We start from the raw sequence: 19,015 nt of genomic DNA on the forward strand, positions 1-19,015 counted from the left end.
AACTACTGAAGCCCGCACACCTAGAGCCTGTGCTCCGCAGCAAAGAGAAGCCACCGCAATGAGAAGCCCGAGCACCACAACAAAGAGAAGCCCCCGCTCACAGCAGCTAAAAAGAAAGCCCGCGTGCAACAAAGACCCAACACAGCCAAAAAAATAATAAATTTTAAAAAAAAGTGATGAGATGCCTCAGTTTGGCCAGGAGTGTCCTCATTATTTATTTTTGGCTGCGTTGGGTCTTCATTGCTGTGCTCGGGCTTCCCATAGTTGTGGCGAGCAGGGGCTACTCTTTGTTGAGATGCGCGGGCTTCTCATTGCTGTGGCTTCTCTTGTTGCGGAGCATGGGCTCTAGGCGTGCGGGTTTCATTCGTTGTGGCTCACGGGCTTCAGTAGTTGTGTTAGATATTACGACAAAGATGTTAGATGTTGTACCTACGTAAGCCTATGAAATCTTCAATTTTATTATTGAGGATTATTATTATGATAACTCTATTATCCTCATTTCACAAACGGGAAAACAAAGAAAACAGAGGCTTAGAGAACTTAAGTAACTTGCTAAGCATCACACAGCGAGTAAGTGGAGAAGCTGAGCTTTGAGCTGATGTCTGTCCAAAGCTCTCCCTTACTTCTCTGCACAAAAGCAGAGACAAATCATGAGATGTTGGGATTGCTTCCTAAATTGCCCTAGACTCAGTCGTCACAGCACTTTTCCAGTGGGCCTTCCACTCTCTCCAGCGTGGAGGCCAGGGTTACCCTCGTTGCTGCTGACCTAAACAGCCCAGGCTCCCTCGCCCCCTAAGTCACTTCCAGGCACAGGGTCCTTCTGCAAAACTGGATTATCACCTGTATCCTTAAGCTTCTGAGGCCCCACGAGGACCCAAGAGATACTGCAGAGCTGTGCTCTCCTGCCCCATGGTCCACACCAGACCCTCCATGCTCCTCCCACACCTAGGATTCAATGCTCGACTCTCCAGCACATTCCCTCTTCTCAGAAAGTTCTCAGACCTTCTCCATCCTTCTCAAGTCCCCGGTTAAATCCAACCACTTTGTGCAGAGGCTCCTCCTGCCTGCCCAAATGGGAAAGTTGAAGATGCTAGGGGAGGGGGTGCCCTCTCCCCTTCCTGCTCACCACATCCCTGGTCCTCACCTCCCTCCCTCAGAACTGAGAGGCAGAAGCACCTGGCCTTCTTTAGGCCCGTGAACACCTCTGTGGCCTTGGACGCCCCCTCTGGGCTGGCTGGGCTTTGATGCTCCCTCACTCCCCCACCTTCTCTGATGGTGCTTCCTCTGCCTTCTCAGCCAGCTTCTCCTCAGGGCCCTGGGCTTTTGTTTACATTTCCCCTGATCCCTTTCATGCGTACTGTATCAGACCCTACCTCAGGCCAAGTCACTGGCACATTCGCATTTGGGAATTCACAGCTTGCAGAATCACAAAAGAGGGGCACAAAAGTTTCTCTGACAGCTCTGGCCCACCACCCTTGGTCTCTGGCCGGTGAAACAGTTTGCACACTTATCACACCCCTGGGCCAGGCCCACTTATGTCTGTTGTCTTGAGGGACTTCAGCCAGCAGGAGCTGGGAATAGCGGTCGGCCTTTATGGGAAGACTGGGGCCCAGGGGCTTGGGGCTGCTTTCCCCCACGACCTATTCTTGCTCCACTTTCCCCTTTCTCCATCTCACGGACCCCCTCCCCTGACTCGCAGACCCTGGGCCAGTTTGCAGTGGCTGTAGCGGGTTAGGAGGCACGGATCCCACTTCAAATGGGGGTGGGGTTGGGGGCCTCTCGTAGGTACAGACCGGCCCTTCCTCCCCACGCGAAATGTGGAGCCAAGGCTGCGGCAGCCTGCAGACTTCGGCCGGGTGGGAGGACGCTGGAGGGGTTCCCGCGCCCCGTGGGTGGGAGTCGGGGCAGGGAGAGCTCAGCCCGCTAGGGTAGACCGGGGTCGAGGTCGCCTCACCGCTTCCGAGACCTGGGCGCTCACCTTCCAGCAGGTCCCTCGCGGCTCAGGTCGTTAGGGACGCCCTGCGTCGCTAGGGGGCGGGTCCTAGACGACGGGTGCGCGTGCGCGCTTGTGCAAGCCGGGCTCTGCTCTTGGAAGGCTGTCGCAACGTGCCTTGGCCCAGGGTCGACGCAAAGAAGTGTCCGTCTGAGGCGCTCTGTGGGGCCGCCAAGCAGGCAGTGGGAACCCTGGCGGTGCGGCACGCTTTGTGCGTCTTGGGGACATGTTTAGGAAGGGGTGGGCTTTTGAGGGGGAAGGTGGGGAGTGGGGGATGGCGGCAGGGCTCCTGGACCGTTATAGTGCTCTTCCTTCTTGGAGCCATTTGTGTGGAAATGGAGGTGGGCATGACGAATGGAAAGAGGGTCTCGGAAAAGCATCAGCAGCCAGTCTTTTCTGGAAGAGGAGAAGGGTGGAAGGGCACCTGTAGGCGTTCCTGAACTCCCCTGAGGCCCCCGGTTGACGCCAGGCCCTGCAGGGGAGCAGTGGGCTGCGGCATCCCTGCAGAGGTGCCCTTGGCCTTTCTTCAGGGTGTCAGCAAGGCTGAAGAGTGGCACCAGGCAGGAAGGCCCAGGCCTCCACAGTGCTCCCTCCCACAGCCCCAAGCCTGATACCAGGAATGACCAACTTCATGGGGGCTGGCTAGTTAGAAAAGGAAACTGTACTTCAAGAGGGGAAGAGCAACCAAGAGTGGTGGGAAGTTTCACTGGAGACAGAGCTTAGCTTTAATTTCAGCTCTGCTGATGATTACTAGTTGGTTACCCTGGACAAGTTAGCACCTTAGAAGTTCAGTTAACTCATTAATAAAATGGGTACCCCCAACTCCTCACCTTGGTGTCCACATGTAAAGAGATAGGGCTTTGCTGAGCACCAGTGAACAGTGGCCACTGCTCCAGTTGCCAAAAACCCAAGGGAAAGCTTTGCAACTCCTCAGGGCTGCAAGCAGCCAGGGGCCAAGAATTCACGTCCCTTTCGAGCCCTCATCAGTGATTTACCAACGAATCACTGGTGCCTCACTTAGAATAAGAAATCATGCAGGAAATGATGTCAGGAGGCTGCTCTTTTTTAGGCTCTGCTCTAATAATTTTGACTAAATGGCCACAGAACTTCGCAGCCAGGGAGCCTCTGACTTGGAGATGGGTCCCCTGAGTTCCCTTCTTTCATCCAGCAACAGAGATCTGCGAACAGATGTGGAGCTCCCGTGTCTGGCTTGGTCCTGGGTGGATTCATTTTGGTAGGGGAGGAGGGCTGCCCTCCATCCCTTGGCTTCCTCCGGCTCTGAGCTGCCAATTTCAACTTCAGCTTCACCTCAGGCTTGGGGCAGGTGCTGTGCAACTTGTTTTAAAAGAGTAGGCTTGCTCTGGCTCCGCTCCCTTCTGACCCCAAGGCCTGCCACCTGCCTGTTCACTACCCACTCAGGCCCCTGCACTGGCTCTTCCCTTGGAGGTCCACGTGGCTCACACCCTCCCTCAGATGCCACCCCCACCCTCCCACTCCCCAGTTCCGCTCTCTCTGCAGACCTCATCCCCATCTGACACTCTCTTCTTTCTCTTCATTGCTGTTTCCCCACTGGAAGCAAACTCCACAAGGGCAGGACGTCTGGTTGGTTCTTGCCACATTCTCAGCAACTGACCAGTACCTGTTAGCTCATTTTATCAACAAATCACCAGAGACTTCATTAAAATGAGAAGTTGTTGTTAATGAAATAAGTGACACCAGAGAGGATCTACCTGGCTCTCATGACTTTTATGTGACAGTTAATGGATCTTGGTGGCCAGGGAGGCCTTTGTGGGTGCCCAGAACAGGCTGGCATAGAGGGCCTGTCCAAGCACTTGTGGCGATGAGGAGAGTTCTGATCTGGATGCCGGGTGGCCTTTCAGCCCAGTGTGAGGGGTCAGACTAGTCATGGGGCACCCATTCCAGGTTGCTGGGAGGGGAAAGGCTGTTCTTTTTTAGGCGAAAGAACCTTCTGGAGCTTCCTATCCTCTGTGAAATACTTTTTAATGAGCAATCACAGCCAGGACAGCCATGTTTTCACATTCAACTAGCGGGGGCCTTTTGCCATGCCCACTTCTGCCTTCCCCAGCCCACATCTTCTTGTGTCCACTCAGAGCCCAGCCCAGGGCGGTCCTCTTCGGCTCAGCTGCTTGGCCTCCAGGCTCTAGTCCTCTGCTTAGCTTCCGGGGAGGTTCTGCTGGCTCCTTCAGGGCTCCAGGCACTGGCCTGTCTGTTGTCTCTTTAGTCTCTGTGAGTCCCTGAGTGAGCCTGGATCAGAGCTTGTTGAGGGCATAGGCTCGGGCTGTACTGAGGGCAGCTTCCAGGTCAGCAGTGCTTCCGGTGCCCTGAGCCACCACTCGAGAGCCCCAGGCCCTGCCCCCCATGTGGCTGCACACAGCCAGCGCCCAGGCCTCTGCTGTGAAGGCCGGCATGGCACTCTGGGGACAGAAACAGAAGGCGCAGTGATGTAGAGCAGCCCTCCCTGCCACCATCCACTCAACGTACCTTTGAGAGTGGAGTCACGGTGATTAGAACCCTCTCCCGAGCCGGGCACATGGTGGGGGTAATCAGGCGAGGAGACAGGAGAGGGACGGGCTAGGAATGCGTGAGTGGAGGTTGATGAATGGCTGCTACCTGTTTGCAAGAAATGTGCAGCCTGGAGGTGGCGTGCTGGGAATTAGGGAATTTTTCGGTGCCTTCGTGGGTGGGGTGGGGGAGGGGGTGGGTTAGGGAGAAGGGGGTGGGTTAGGGAGAAGGAGGTGGTCCTATCCCCACCCTGGGGTATCTGCAGAGATGGCCTCTACCCAGCTGTGGCTCCCTCGTGTGGGAGGAATAAAAGGTGTGGAATCAGAGAGCTGGACCAGGAGACGGGTGGGGTGGGAGCTGCCCTCCCTCTTTCCTTACCTGGGCTACCTGACAGGCACACAGCACCTGCCCCAGAGGCTGGGGGCTGAGTAGCAGCACGGACGTGCTTGGCGCCTGCTTACACAGCTGCCGGACCACCTTCACCAGCACCTGCACAAGGGAGGGGAGATGGCGACCTCACAGCTCCCCGGACTCCCAGCTTCCTCCCTGCCAGGACTTTCCTCTCCCCAGACCCTGGGGCCACCCCCAATTGCAACACTTACTGAGAGGGACTCAGCATAAACTGTGTCCACAATCAGGGGCCCCTCCGAGTGCTGCTGTAGCAGCTCCTGGGTTTTCTGTGCAGCCTGTGAGGCAGGAAGGACAGCACGGGGGTTGGGCTGGGAGGCAATCAGCCCCCACTTCTGAACTGAGCCCCAGTCCAGAAATCCCCTCCCATGGCCCCCTTCCCCCAGCAAAGGTGCCAGGGGTTCTGCCTAGAATGGCCTCCTTCTTTTGGGTCCCCCCTGTGTCCTTCCTCTCCCCCCTCACCTCCTCCCTTTCATCATAGCTCCAGGCCCCTACAAATAGGCCGCTGAAGGTGAAAGGACTAAGGCTGGAGCACAGATGGGTGAGCGGGGGCGGAGGGGGGAGGATCCACAGTCAAGGAGCAATTAGGGCTGAATGGCGCAATCAAGTCAGCTTCCTGGAGGGAGAGTCTGAGCCAGACTTGGGAGTTGGGGGGAGAGACCCAGTTTGGCAGAGAGAGAAGTGGGGAAATGGCCTGATGATGGCACTCAGCTGGCAGGAGAGGGAGGAGCTGCCACCCACCCCCACCCCCCTGCCAGGCCTTGAGGCTTCTCAGCGTGCGTGCTAGAGCATCTCTGACCCTTGCTGGGTGTGCCTGGTATCGGCCCTCCTGGGTGCAGCTGGACCTCCTCTTACCTGCCCCATTTCCAGTTTCCGGATGGCAGTGTTGGCACGCCGCTGTAGCGCCTTCAGTGTGGCCTGAAGCTCCCGCCGCTGCCACTGGGGCATCACAGCAGTGTCCACGGCCTATGGTCAGAAGCAGTACAACAATCCCTGCCCTCCCTGAGCCACGGTCTCTGAGGCAGGGACCACCAGCAAGGCCAGGGAAGAGACCACACCCACCACATCCCACCCTGCAGACAACCGACAAACATCTGGGCCAGCTGAAGTCTAACAGGAATGCTGGGGAGAGACGGGCAGGGTCCAGGAATGCACGGGGAAGGGAACATGGCCAGGAGAGGGAGGGGACAGCTCCATGCTGGGGGTGGCCCTCACATCAGTGAGTCGTCCCATGTCCTTGGACAGCCGCTGAGCCTCCACCACATCCCGGCTGCCCTGACTCAGCCGCGCTGCGGCTGCTTCTACCTCCTGGGCCAGGCTCTGGCCCACCTCTCGGGCCTGCAGGGAGGGAACCGGATGGTCAGGACTGCTTGGCTTACTTTCCCTCTCCAAGACAGGCACTCTCAACCCATTGCTGGGCAAGGCCAAGTTAGAAACACTGAACAACCGGGACCCATCAAGGTACCAAATAATCACAACAGATGCCAGTTGCCAGCAGCTGGTGCTCAGGTATGAACACTGGTTCTGCTGCTGGGCATCCCCCGGCCTGAGAGCATCAGCTGTGTGTTCTCTGGCCCCCACCCACACCCAGAAGCCTCCCAGGCCCTGCTGGCGTGCTGACCTGCTGGGCCTGCTCCCCAGTGACGGCCAGCAGGCGGGTGGTGCCCTTGGTGAGCTGGCGCTCCCCGATGATGACCAGGTCCCCTATAGCCCCTGTGCGTAGCAGGTGCCTGTGGGCAGAGGGAGGGAGGAGGAAGCCCGGGTGACGATGGGAGAGAAAAGAGCAGCCTGAGCTCCAAACCAGGGGCTGGTGGCTCCAAAGACCAGGGAGGGGAGAAGGTCCAGGGCCCCAGGCCAGAGCAGGCAGAGAGGAGTGACTCACGTCCCACAGCACAGCTCCACAGAAGTCTGCAGTGCGGCCTGGGAGGCCGGGTTCAGCGCCTGGGCCACAGGCACACCCACAGACACCACCCGCACAGGGTCTGGGTATACCTGACAGTGAGAGGGCACAGGTCTGTTAAGGGGCTGGAGGGGAGGGGAGGGTGGGGGGGGCGGACAGGCAACCTCCACCCCGTGGGCTCCCCCAGCACACCTCATCCAGAGAGCGCAGGCCGGGGACGTGGGCAGTGCGTGCCAGGGCCACCTCCTCCATGTACACGGCCTCATCCTGCCCCACGGCCTTCTGCACAGTGCCCTCCACTGCCCGGAGCTGCTCGGGGGTCAATGGGGCCTGGGGGCGTTGGGGGGAAACAGACAGACCAACAGGCAGTCAGCCCCATGCTTGGGAGTGATGCATGAAGAAGCAGTCAGTGTTCACTGAACTACCCCCAGGTTCTAGAACAGGGATTAGTACATAACATGTGCTCAGTACACATTTGTGGAGCTAACAATTCTCTTCTTTAGAAAGCTACCTGGGGGTTGGGCCTATCAGAAGCTGCAGGCCTTTCACTAGGCACTGAAAGTTGATGAAGAGACAGAAAATGGAGGCTCTGGACTCAGGGAGCTTACAACAAGGGTCAGCCAGTGGAAGAGAAATACAGGATGGGGGAGACGCAGGAGCAAGGAGTAATCAGGTGGAACGAGATTTAGTCAGTGAGCACTTCCCAGAGGATATGAGCCAGAGGTACAAGGAGACAGGATGGCAGTAAAGGGAGAGGGCAGCTCAGCTTGAGCAAGAATGGCCTGGGTGACAGCAGGGACAAGGAAGCTGGGTGGCTGGAGGTGAAGGGATGGCTCCACACACTGGCTAGCCTAACCCTCACTGGTGCAGGAGGAGCCTGATGGGAAGCCCCCGCCCAAGGCCCCCCAGTGACTGAACGAGAGGCAGCCCAGGCCCCTTTACTGGCCAAACTCCCACACTACCAGACTCCCTCTAAGCCCGTCGCCTCACTTGAAGGCTGCCCCTCTATGCCCTGCTCACCTGCGTGGCCACGTCGAAGCGCAGCCACTCAGGATTGAGATGGGACCCCCGCTGCTCTGTGCCGGGGCCCAGGGCCTGCCGCAGCGCCCAGTTTAGTAGGTGGACGGCTGTGTGCTTCTCCATGCAGCTCAGACGCCAGGCCTGAAACACTTCTGTCACCCAGGGTCCTGGGTGTAGGTAGGGGTGGGGAGAGAAAAGGGGCTGCAGGACGGCACGAACAGCAGGGGTGGGGTCCTCACCTCATCCACGTGCAGCTGTATCTGGTCCCCCACCTTTAGGCACTCAGGGGCCACCACCTCATGCAGGATGAAGCCTCCGCAGACCTGGGCCTGGGCCACTGGGAACAGCACGTCCTGGGGGAGGGCAGGGCCAAGGCACTGAGTGCTTGCAGCCTCTCCCTCCCCTTGGTTCCCTTCTGGCTCAGGTCTGCCTCCTGCAGGAGCCTCTGTGTGTGTGTTGGGGGGGCTGGGGGGGCTCACCTGCAGTCCCACCCGCACCAGGTAGCCTCGGTCGGAAGCCTGACCTCCCTGTTCGGCGTAGAAGTTGGTTTTGTCCAGGAGGAGGCCACAGCGCTGGCCTTCCCCCACGGAGGCCACGGCTGTTCCGTCCTCTGTATACAGCTGGAGCACCTGGGCCTCACAGGTGCTGAACTCTGCCAGGGCCAAGAATGGTTATCAGTGCTAGGCAGGGGCTTGGGATGCAGGATGTGGGTCTGTGCCTTCCTTGAAGTCAACAGGCACGGGGCTGGGGGGCACTTCCAGCCGGGGCCCCCAGAGAACCCCGGTGGCTACCCCGGGGAAGGCACAGGCCTGGTAGCTGGTCTCTGACGTCCTTCCCAATCATGGTCAGGCAAGCCCGTGGCCACCCACCTCAGTCCAGGCTCTCACCATAACCGCCACTGGGTCGCAGGGAGTAGTTGTACTTGGGGCTGTCATCAGTTGGGGGCACCCCTTGGCGCTGTAGCTCCCCCAGCGCGTGGATGTCAAGCTGCAGTCCCTGCTCCTGAACTGGCTCGGCCTGCCGTGCCCGGTGCTGCAGGACAGGCGTGTGTGCACGGAAGGGGTGCACGGAGAGTGCAATGAGACTTGAGTCTCCGGAGAGCCCTGTCCCTGCCACACAGTTGTGTGAACGCTGCACCCCATCTGGAATAAACCCTCAGGCTGGGCTGGCTGCTAGAGACCCTGGGCTGGCTGGTGAACCACCCCTCGTGCAGGGGTCTCAGGACCAGGCCTCCCTCACCCACTGCTGCCCCCGATGGCTCCTCTCTAGGCCCTTGTGCTGGCCTCTCCCCTTCAGCTACTCTGTGTGGCCCACTGAACTAGCGTTCCCCTCCACGGACTGTGGGCGGGGCCTGAGTGAGGGGACAGACCCTACCTCAGACTCCTGTTTCCCTCAATAGCTGCAGTTCCTCCCACAAGAACTCAGGGCTGGGGAAGGGGCCGACGTGTCCCAACAGAGCCCTGTGTGGGAGTGCCCCAGCCTGTACCTGGGCCTCCTCCTGAGCCAGCCGCTCCAGTCCCGCAGAGTCCAGCTGCACCCCTTTCTCCTCCAGCATCAGTTCCACCAGGTCCAGGGGGAGCCCCAGGTTCCCAGACAGTGACAAGGACCAGGCCACTTCGGCTATGAGAAAGGAAGACGAGGGACGTAAGGGGTGTTGAGGGAGGAGGAGCAGGATGGAGGGAGGGAGAAGAAGTGAGGGAGAAGTAAGGGCCAGGGCTTTTCTGACCACACAGAAGCCACTGGGTGCCAAGCACAAGTGCCCCCTCCCCACACCGGGCAGGCCCGGGAGAGGGGTCACCTTCAGGCCCCAAAGCCAGAGCTGGGGGTAGCCCAGGGTCCTCCCCTTGGCATATGTCATTTCAAAGGAGGTGAGAAGCTCATTCTCAGCATGAAGCCAGCCTTGGAAAGCAGAGACCACAGGCAGGGCCAGCTGGGCAGCACGGAAGTGAGGAGAAGCAGGGAGGTGCTGGAGAGAGAGTACAGGGAGAGAGGCGTGGGGGAGGAGGGGGGATGCGAGGCCTGGGCCTGGCTCGCCTAAGTGGGTCCCTCGCACCTCGGCCAGGTGCCCTGCTCACCAGGGAACACATCGGAAGGCCCCAGGCGTCTCAGGGTCCGCTCGATGATCCGCCGACCCCGCTGCAGGGAGGCCAGGAAGGCCGCCTCACCCTCTGACACCAGGCTGGCTATCTGAATGGGGGCAGGGCAGGGCTGGAGCTGGGTCTCCTGAGAGGGAGCCCCTCCCTCCCCCATCCAAATCCAGTACCTGGGCTGAGTTCCTCTGCAGTTCCGGATAAGCACCTCCCTGGGGGCGGCGGACAGGGCTGAGGAGGTGTCAAAAGCAACCAGCCCACTCTGCACCTCCACCCTGGGCCTCCCTGGGGACACCTGCCTTGGAGACTCAGAGAGGCTGATGGATGGGGGAGGGATCCAAACGGGCAATCAGTTTCTCTGGGGGGAGGGGGACTGATACGGGCAGAAGGGGGTCCCGAGGTCAAAGGCTCAGCAGCCTGGGCCAGAAGGCCTCCTGAAGGCTCCCTGCTTCTTGTAAGCCCACTGAGAGGACGTTGGGCTGGACATTTAGGGTGGGGAACCCAGGCCGGGGCACTGTATGGGCTCAGCGACAGGCTCCGCGAGACCCCAGGGAGGCCCAGGGAAGTGAGGAAGCTCTGCTCTTACCAGCGTCTCCACCACTACAGGCACCAGGCTGCCCAGGAAGCCAGGTGGTGCCCGCAACAACTCTGTAGAGAACCGCACGGCTCGACGGAGGATCTGACGAAGCACTAGCCTAGAAGGATTCAGAGCCCAGATGAGCCCCCAGCAGCCCCTGGTCAGCAGGGAGGGGAGAGGGGAGGGCAAGGTCCACGGTGTGTGCTCGCTTCCCCCTCCTCCTGCCATCTCAACCCGACCCACCTCTCCATCTCCTCCCTCCTCTCCCCTGCAACCCCCAGCAGCCCCTGCCCCTGCTGTAGCCCTTGCAGACTCACGGTGCACCAGACATCCCAGGAGAGACGCCGTCGGCGATGCAGACGCTGAGCGTGCGGATGTGGTCAGCCACCACACGGTACGCTGTGTCTGTGTGCCCCTCGTCTGCTGCCCCGACCCGGCCCGAGTAAGGGGGCGCCCCGCAACCCTGGGGAGCAGGAGAGGAGACATGGCTGCCGACCCTGTCTGCCCTGGCCCAGGAGGGACACTCTCCATCACTCCTGGAGCATCTGCCCTCACCCCTAAAGCTGACCGCATCTGAAATGGCCTGGGCCAGAGAAGCTTCAAAGGTGAAAGAGAGCCAGTCCCTGCCTCCTGGGGCCCACATTCAGCACAGACAACGACCACAGCTGTGATCATTTACTGAATTTCTATTAACAGAACCGGGTGGGTACTTGAATGATACGGTGTCTAATCCCTAAAACTTCCTGTTCGGGGAGGTGTTAAAGTGGAAAGTGGAGAAGGAAAAAAAAAAAAAAAAAAAAAAGACAAGACCAAAAAAAAGTGGAAAAAAATAAAAACAAACAGAAAAAGAGGAAAGTGAGACTGAGAGGAGCTAAGTTCTACAAGGGCACACAATTCAAGAGTAGATCCGAGATTTGAACCAGGCCCGTCCCACCCAGGTGCTCTACATTCCCCACACCCGCCTCTACAGCCTCTATTGGCGCAGGGAAGGAGTGTGTGAGCTGTGAATACATTAAGCTGTGCTCCAAAGCAGAGTGCTTGATTCATCCAGCTCCAAACCTGTCTCTTTCCCAAGCTTCACCCTCTCAATAAACAGTCCTGCCATTCACCACATTACTCAAGTCAAAAACTTGGGAGCCAGCCTTGACCTTCTTTCCTCTTCCCATCCAATCCATCAGTGGGGCCTTTTGTGTCTACCTCTATGAGATCTCTCAAATCAATCTACTTTTCTCCACTTCCACTGCTACCAACCTAAGCCACATCCTATTATCTTTCCTGAACTATGAAATAGGCTCCCGATTGGTTTCTCAGCTTCTACTCTGGTCTCCTTCCAGCCTATCCTTCACACAGCAACAGGAGTGGCCTTTTAAAAGTGTCAATCAGATGGTGCCCCTACTGCCTTGGAGCCCATCTCACCACATTTAGAATAAAAGACTCACTTTGGACTTCAAGGCCCCACAAGATCTGACTCCTGCCTTCCTCTCTGTGGTAGATTGTTTGCAAAATTGGCCACAATCCTTCCCTTTCCTGTGTGCATGCCACTTTGCAATGTGACTTTACAGGTGCTTCCTATCAAGGAATAGAATTTATTTCTCCATCCCTTGGATCTGGGCTAGACTTGTGACTTGCTTTGGCCAACAGAATGTGGTGGAAATGACACTGTTCTGAGCCCAGGCCTCAAGAGGCCTCATGTGCCTCTCCTTCTTGGAACCTTGCCAAGCTGTCATGTGAACAGGCCCGAGCTAGCCTGCTGATGACAGACATACAACCCGGTCATTGCCATAGCCCCAAACTGACAGCCAGCCAACTCCCAGAAGTAGAGCTGCCTAGCAGCTGACCACAGATGTATGAGTGAGCTCATACAGGACCAAGAGTGACCCAGCTGAGCCCAGCCTACATTGCTTGTCCACATTCTCATACGCTATATAAATGGTTGTTGCTTTCAGCCACAAAATGTTAGGTGGTTTATTATACAGCAAGAGCGAACCCACACACACTCCAACTGTAACCCACGTGATTCTACTTCAGCTGGCTGGCCACTCTGTTCCTCTCCTGCATCAGGGCCTTGGTATTCGCTGTTGCCTCTGCCTGGAGTGAGTTTCCTGTGGCTGATTCCTCTTTCAGGTTTCAGCTCAGAGATATCTCCTTGATGAGCCTTCCCCAAACATGTCATCTAAGATTCTTCTCTACCCCCTGTCCCCTGCCAATTACTATCACCCAGGTTTACTGCCTATTCACAATCTGTAAACTGCTATCTTGTTCTTTAATACACTTATTTATTACGTATTTCTTAGGCTAGAATGTAATCTCCATGATCTCTTTTCTCTTTACTGCTGTATCTCCTGAACCAAGCACAAAGATTTAACACAAAGTAGGCACTCAACACATATTTTTTGAGTAAATGAAGGAAGGAAGGAGCCAGGAGCAATATCAGGCAGTAAATATGAATCGGAGCCTCACGTCTGACACCTCCGTATCCTTGGCTGGCCACTGTCCCCACAGGCAAGAAAATATTCTGAGTTCTCAACAAAGATGGAAAGCAATGGCAGTGAGCACTGGTGAGAGCAGGTCAGAGGGGCTTCTGGAAGGGAAGAGGTGGGCTCACCTGGTGTATGGCATTGAGCAGTGGGGAAAAGAGGTCGGTGTCGTAGGTGGAGCGTCTGCCTTGCAACACAGCCAGCAGCCTTTCCAGGCCCATTCCCGTGTCCACGTGCCGCTGGGGCAGGGGCTGCAGGCTTCCATCTGCCTCTCTGGCCAGGAAAGGTGTGCAAGGTGAGGCCCCCCACAGGAGGATTACAGGTATGAGGCAGACGCTCAAGTGGCATAAAGGGATGGGGGAGGGTCCTGGGGGGCTGACAATGGGAGGAACCAGAGGGCAGTATCATCTCCCCACCCCACCCCCAAAAGCAGACGACGATGGCCTTGGGTGCCGTCCTTTCTCATAAAGAGTGATCTCCACCTTCACCCTCTGCTTGGGCCCTTGCCTGGACCCAGGCATCCCCTTTCTGGGACACAATTCTTTGCTTTAGAAAGAGACATGTCAAGGCTGGTAGAAAATCTTAAGAGATCATCAAGTTCAACTCCATCATATAAGACAGCAGAGTCTGGAGAGCAGCAGTGACTAGCTTCAACTGTCATGGGCAAAGACGAGGATTAAATCCATTACTATCTGAAAAGTTCTTAGAAATATGCCTGGCACATTGTAAACGCCGTTTAAGTGTTTGTTTTTATAAAAAAAGGATCAAAGTGTCCTGACTGCCAACTTTTTCACTTCCAGTCAGGGATTTCCCTCCTGCTTTCGCACCCCATTACCTGTTGTGCTGCATGAAGACCAGATTCCAAAGCTCCACCAGCTGGGGGGCTCCCACCCCACCAGCCAGGTCATAGTGGATCTCAGTACAGGGCCCACAAGGGCCAGTATCCCCCATCTCCCAGAAGTTCTCCTGTGGTCCAAAGGAGAGCATGCGGCTGGCAGGCACCCTGGGAAGGAAGCCAGACGGGTGGTGGGGAGACAAAGGCAGAATCTGGGATCCCCTCTGCCAAGAGAACCCTTCCATTAAGCTCAGCAGGAGGAGGAACAGGGCTGACCCTACAGTATCCCGGGATATGCTGAGACTCTCTGGTAATCTCTATTTTCCAGTCCTCTTGTGCTCCAGGAGTGGACATAAGTGGGGGTGGACTCACCCTAAGTTGAGCCAGATGTCCCTGCTCTCCAGGTCCGGGCCCAGCCCAGCCTTGGGGTCACCACCAAAGTAGGAGACCCAGAGCCTGTCCTCAGGGATCCCATAGACCTGAGTCAGCAGTTCCCAGGCCATGCTGCAAGCCTCCTCCTGCAGTGCAAACCCATTGGGAAGAGGAAAATGGGTGAGAAGAAGGCCCCACTGAAGTTCCAATCAAGCCACATGAGTTCAGCCCTCGGCTTAAGACAAAACCATTTCCACTGCCCACGTTGTTTCCAGAACAAGCCATGAGAGTTTTTCCTGCATAGAAAGCTTCCTCCCTCTTCTGAATCCTACTTTCTTTCAAGTCCCACATTCTCCATGAAATCCTCTATCCACCCTAGCCTGGGATGATTTTTAACTCCTGCACTTTACTATTGCTGTCTCACCATTTATTCATACAATAATTATTGACCATTACAGGTACATTACAGAGAAGGGGAGGGAAGGAATTTGTAGCCACCTATTCAAGGGACCAGACTCCCTAAGGGCATGTGTAGGGCACCTGGGAATTCCTAGGGATGTCTCTCTGAGATGCTATTTCACCTGGTCAGAGGGGCAAGAAGTTCAGTGTCTAGGGGAAAGGCACACCCCCTTTTCAGATTCTTCGTGCTCTGAGTGTTTAAGGGAAAACTCCTCCCTCAAGGGCAGAGCCTGGGAGGGAAGGCAGACAGTGGTTCTGGGTCTGAGAGGGGTGGGTACTGGGGCCTGGTCTGGGGCAGCAAAAAAAAAAAAAAAAATTATTGACCAGCCATTAGGCAGGAGGCATAGTCCTGGCCCTCAAGGAGTTTACAACCCAATCAGGGAAACGAGACACATTCCTATTATAAGTGTTCATCTAGCACTTTGCCTCTGTGTCTGGTCTGAAGCCCTCCCTAAGCAGACTCTAAGAGTGGAGACAGGACTAACCTTGACCCCTTTCTTGGCTGACCACTGACCCTTTCCTAACTCCAGGGTTTCCTGGAGACTCACCTTAAAATATACCCCCCGAAAGGCCCAATTGCCGAGCATCTCAAAGAATGTATGATGGGAAAGGTCTCGGCCCACATCCTCCAGGTCGCTGTGGCGTCCTCCAGCCCTCACACATTTCTGGCTGTTGGCCACACGTTGGAAGCCTGCCATCTCGCTTCGTGGATCCACAGTGCCCAGGAAGATTGGCTTGAACTGGAAACACATGAAGGGCGAGAGAGAGATCCCAGACCCTCAGCAGAAGGGAAATGTGGAGGGTGTGGAGAGAGATGGTAGTTCAGAGTGAAGGCTGACCGTGCCCCTGAGAGGCCAGGGGGGCAGATTGGGAGCGTGGGGGCACCCATCTCTGGTGTGTCTGGGCAGACAAGGGGTAAATAAATCATGAAACAGAGACTCTGCTAGTAAAATAAGCAAGGTAAAAGGAGGAATGTGTTGGTGGCTGGAAACAGAGCAAGTCTAGAGAGGGTAAGTGGTGCTCAAAGTCAAAAGCTTAGAGAACACAGTCTAGCACATAGCATGTGCTCAACATTTATTTTAATGAATGACTTATCTTTATTTAAAGAACTAATAAATGAAGCCAGACTTCCCCCACGGGACTCCACACCCGCCATTCCTGGACCTAAAACTCAACCTCAACTCAGAAGTTGCCCGGTGGAGCCCTCTCCAAGCCCTAACTTGTGCCCCAAACTCTAAGCCTAACCACGCACAGCCCTCTTTCCCCGAAAAGCTAGGAGCTCCGCCCTTCGCTTCTTTTGCCCAATCCCGCAACGCCTTTCTCTCAGGAAAAAAGTCACAAACTCCGCCCAGATCAGCGTGGCTCAGCCCCTACCTGGTTCATGCCCGCGTTGACGAAAAGCAAGCTGGGGTCGCCGCGGGGCCTCACGGAAGAGGATGGCACCAGGCGGTGGCCATGGCGGTCCCGAAAGAAGCTCAGGAAGGCGTCCCGCACGGCCGCGGCCTGGGTTGGAGGGGCCTCGGATGAGAGCGCCCGACGGCTGGGGCCCCGCCATTGCGGCGACCTTCGAATGGCCCGCCGAAGTCGCCCGGCTGCAGCTGCCACCGACGCCGCCATCTTAACTCGGGGCAGTGACTTCACGGGGTCAAAGGGCAGTGCGGAGATAGAAGGTAACTTGAGAAGGAGGCCAGGCGTTTCCTACAGCGACCCCTGGCGGCAGGAGGAGTCAAAGCAGCTTCTGCCTCCGGGTGGAGGTGATTGGGAAGGAGGCGCCTGCCAGAGTCCATCTAACACAAGCGGCCTGGAACACAGTAGGCCCTTAATTCATTTGGCATTCAACAAATATTCATTGAGAGGCTACTGTGTGCCAGGCATTATTTTAGGCGCTTAAGGTACATTAGTAACAAAACTGACAGGGAATTCCCTGGTGGTCCAGTGGTTAGGATTCTGGAGCTTTCACTGCTGGGGTGGGCTGGATCCCTGGTGGGGAAACTTAAGATCCCGCAAGCCACAAGGCACAGAGAGAAAAAAAAAAAAAAAATTGACAAAAGTCCCTGCCCTCCAGAAATCTATATTATAGCAGTGATAATTATGTTTAATTTTTTCATTTACATGTTACTTTTATTTTTCTTTATTTTTTATTGAAGTATAGTTGAATTACAGTGTTGTGTTAATTACTGCTGTATAGCAAAGTGACTCAGTTATACATATGTATACATTCTTTTTCATATTCTTTTCCATTATGGTTTATCACAGGATACTGAATATAGTTCCCTGTGCTATACAGTAGGACCTTGTTGTTTATCCAATTATGTTTATTAATTTTGCAAGTTTACAAATACAGTTGCAGTGAAAAGGTGTGGATTCAACTCTGTGTGGTGTATGTATGTGTGTGTGTGTGTGTGTGTGTGTGTGTGTGTGTGTGTGTGTTTCCAGGCTGAGGGAAGAAGGCAGAGATGGCCAAGGGAGGTGATATCAGCATTCATTCAAGAGTCATTCAACTAATATTTATTGATACCTACTATGTGCCAGACAGTGTGCTGGGTACTTCTGGGTTCTTTTTGCCCTTGGCATTGGAAATGGCCATTTCGTTCTTAGGGAGTGAAGCAGGCCCTTTGGAGCAGGAGTTTAGTGGAGACACAGAAGCCAAGCAGCATCTGTTCCATTATTAATTGCTTAATAACATTTAGTCTTTTAATGTGCCTGGGGATTAGAGAGACTCCAGGTCGTCAGGGCAGGTCAAAGCTGTTGGATGATAGCTGAAGAGATTTCTCTCTCTCTCTCTCTCTCTCTCTCAGCCTCCCAATGCCCTAGGGTTTTGTGTGTTTTCCTTTAGGGTAAGAGAGATACCTGTTCCACCTCCCTTTCTGTCTTACTCTCCATGGTAACAGCTGTGACCATGAGGCCAACACCAGCGTTTGTGGGTGGAGCCAGATTCTTCACGGGCTTCTCTTGATACCCTCTGCTCTTGGTGTGGGAAATTAAGCAGATAGAGAAGAGAATTTGATAAGGTTAAAGCCCAATAGGGGCAGCAGAGCTGAGGTCAGTGTGATCACCTCTAAGGCTTCAGCCATCCAGCTGAACTCTTTTGGCCACCATTCTTTGTGAGTTATGTTTTTCAGGGACTTTGAAGACAGTTTCCTTGGGAAATGTGTAGTCTTTTTTTGGACTTGAGTTTCTATAGTGATAATGAATTTTCGAGTTTGTATTCTGACAGAACCCATGGCATCTATCCTGTGATCCTCTGTTTCTTCCCTTGCCCACGTAGATTAAAGGTGTTGTTTTGAAAGTGTGTTTTGCCTGTTGGTTTTTCCAGTATTTTTGGAAGAGGAACCTAAAGCCAGATGGGGATTTCTGTGAGATTCATGATCTTGAGACAAGACTGTGGAATTCTTCCCCAAATTGAGATGGGAGTGTTTTGCTAGAGAAATCTAGTAAGGGCCTCTACCCAGTACTGACGTCACCTTTTTTTTTTCCCCTTCAGATTTTGCCCAGAAAGTCTTTGCATTACAGTAGGAACTCCATGTTTTTAGACTATTGTGGATCTAGAGTGGAGCCATGGATTTTTTTTTTCCAAACAGCTTTAATGAAATATGATTCACATACCATACAATTCACCCACTTAAAGTGCACAATTCAAATGGCTTTTAGTACATTCACAGAGTTGTTATCTAACTTTTAGAAAATTGAGATCATTTTCATCACCTCCAAAAGAAACCCCATACCCTTTAGCTATTAACCCACAATTCCCGAATCCCTCCCAGCCCTAGGCAATCACTAATTACTTTCTATCTCTAAAGATTTGCCTATTCTGAACGTTTCATATAAATTGAATCATACAATATATGGTCCTATGTGACTGGCTCCTTTCACTTAGCATAATGTTTTCAAGGCTTATCCATGTTGTAGTATGTATCATGGATTTTTAGAAATGGGTATTTTGGGTTGTTTTCTGTTTGAAGAACGTTTTTTCACCCCCCATCTTGTTATTTTGTCCTTGCCATTAAAAATGATTTTTTTTTGGAATGTGGTGTCCTCTGGTGAGTCAGTCTCTTCTTTTTGATATTCCCCAGTGAAGCAAAGTGGTTCTTCTAGGATTGGGATGTGCTTATTCTGATTTGCCACTGTCATCTGATGAGGAAGTTAAATTTAAGTTCTGCAGTTTCCCAAGATAGATGAATATGGAGACAACTCACCAGAGTGGGAAGTTACTGACCTCAGAACTTCTCTTAGGAGTTCTCATATGTCTTAAAAATCATAGAAATTTCGTTTGGGGGTTTAAAATGGAAATGGGGTCTGTCTCCTGGGAGCTGTTCAGCAGGGTTTGGGTACTGCCTTCCCTGGGGCTGGAATTGCCCTTA

The 19,015-nt window shown here is 54.7% G+C and overlaps 2 protein-coding genes across 5 annotated transcripts in view; one reads left to right on the forward strand and one right to left on the reverse strand.

Annotated features, from left to right (window-relative positions):
• Positions 1-3,975: 3,975 nt before the first annotated feature.
• Positions 3,976-16,274, reverse strand: AARS2 (alanyl-tRNA synthetase 2, mitochondrial). 4 transcript variants are annotated; one of them, XM_068558399.1, is made up of 22 exons: positions 16,029-16,274; positions 15,203-15,394; positions 14,196-14,341; positions 13,824-13,991; positions 13,117-13,261; positions 10,829-10,974; positions 10,521-10,629; positions 10,108-10,146; positions 9,920-10,031; positions 9,331-9,464; positions 8,732-8,876; positions 8,324-8,496; positions 8,084-8,197; positions 7,845-7,985; positions 7,017-7,154; positions 6,807-6,916; positions 6,546-6,654; positions 6,140-6,262; positions 5,780-5,890; positions 5,119-5,202; positions 4,895-5,005; positions 3,976-4,428 (listed from the first exon to the last, which is right to left on the reverse strand). In XM_068558399.1, the coding sequence occupies exons 1-22, from the start codon at positions 16,269-16,271 to the stop codon at positions 4,264-4,266; spliced, it is 2,958 nt and encodes a 985-aa protein (XP_068414500.1). In that variant the 5' UTR covers positions 16,272-16,274; the 3' UTR covers positions 3,976-4,263. The 4 variants fall into 4 exon arrangements, with proteins under 4 accessions (XP_068414500.1, XP_068414503.1, XP_068414501.1 ...); XM_068558401.1 differs by lacking the exon at positions 3,976-4,428 and adding an exon at positions 4,446-4,624; XM_068558402.1 differs by lacking the exon at positions 7,845-7,985.
• The window catches only part of SPATS1 (spermatogenesis associated serine rich 1), a 49,769-nt gene continuing 46,786 nt past the window's right edge, over positions 16,033-19,015 (forward strand). Inside the window, exon 1 of the mRNA XM_068558403.1 lies at positions 16,033-16,324. The gene's annotated coding sequence lies outside the window, so the exon portion shown is untranslated. The remainder of the gene's footprint in view (positions 16,325-19,015) is intronic.

The sequence above is a fragment of the Eschrichtius robustus genome, chromosome 12 (genome assembly GCF_028021215.1).
Source record: "Eschrichtius robustus isolate mEscRob2 chromosome 12, mEscRob2.pri, whole genome shotgun sequence".
Taxonomy (NCBI): domain Eukaryota; kingdom Metazoa; phylum Chordata; class Mammalia; order Artiodactyla; family Eschrichtiidae; genus Eschrichtius; species Eschrichtius robustus.

Bases quoted from the DNA above. Each gene is read 5' to 3' on its own strand.
- AARS2 (XM_068558399.1), bottom strand. From the start codon at position 16,271: ATGGCGGCGTCGGTGGCAGCTGCAGCCGGGCGACTTCGGCGGGCCATT. The intron at 15,395-16,028 runs GTAGGGGCTGAG...ATGTGTTTCCAG, and splicing joins TCAACGCGGGCATGAACCAG to TTCAAGCCAATCTTCCTGGG. The intron at 10,147-10,520 runs GTAAGAGCAGAG...CGCCGCCCCCAG, and splicing joins CTGTAGTGGTGGAGACGCTG to GGAGGTGCTTATCCGGAACT.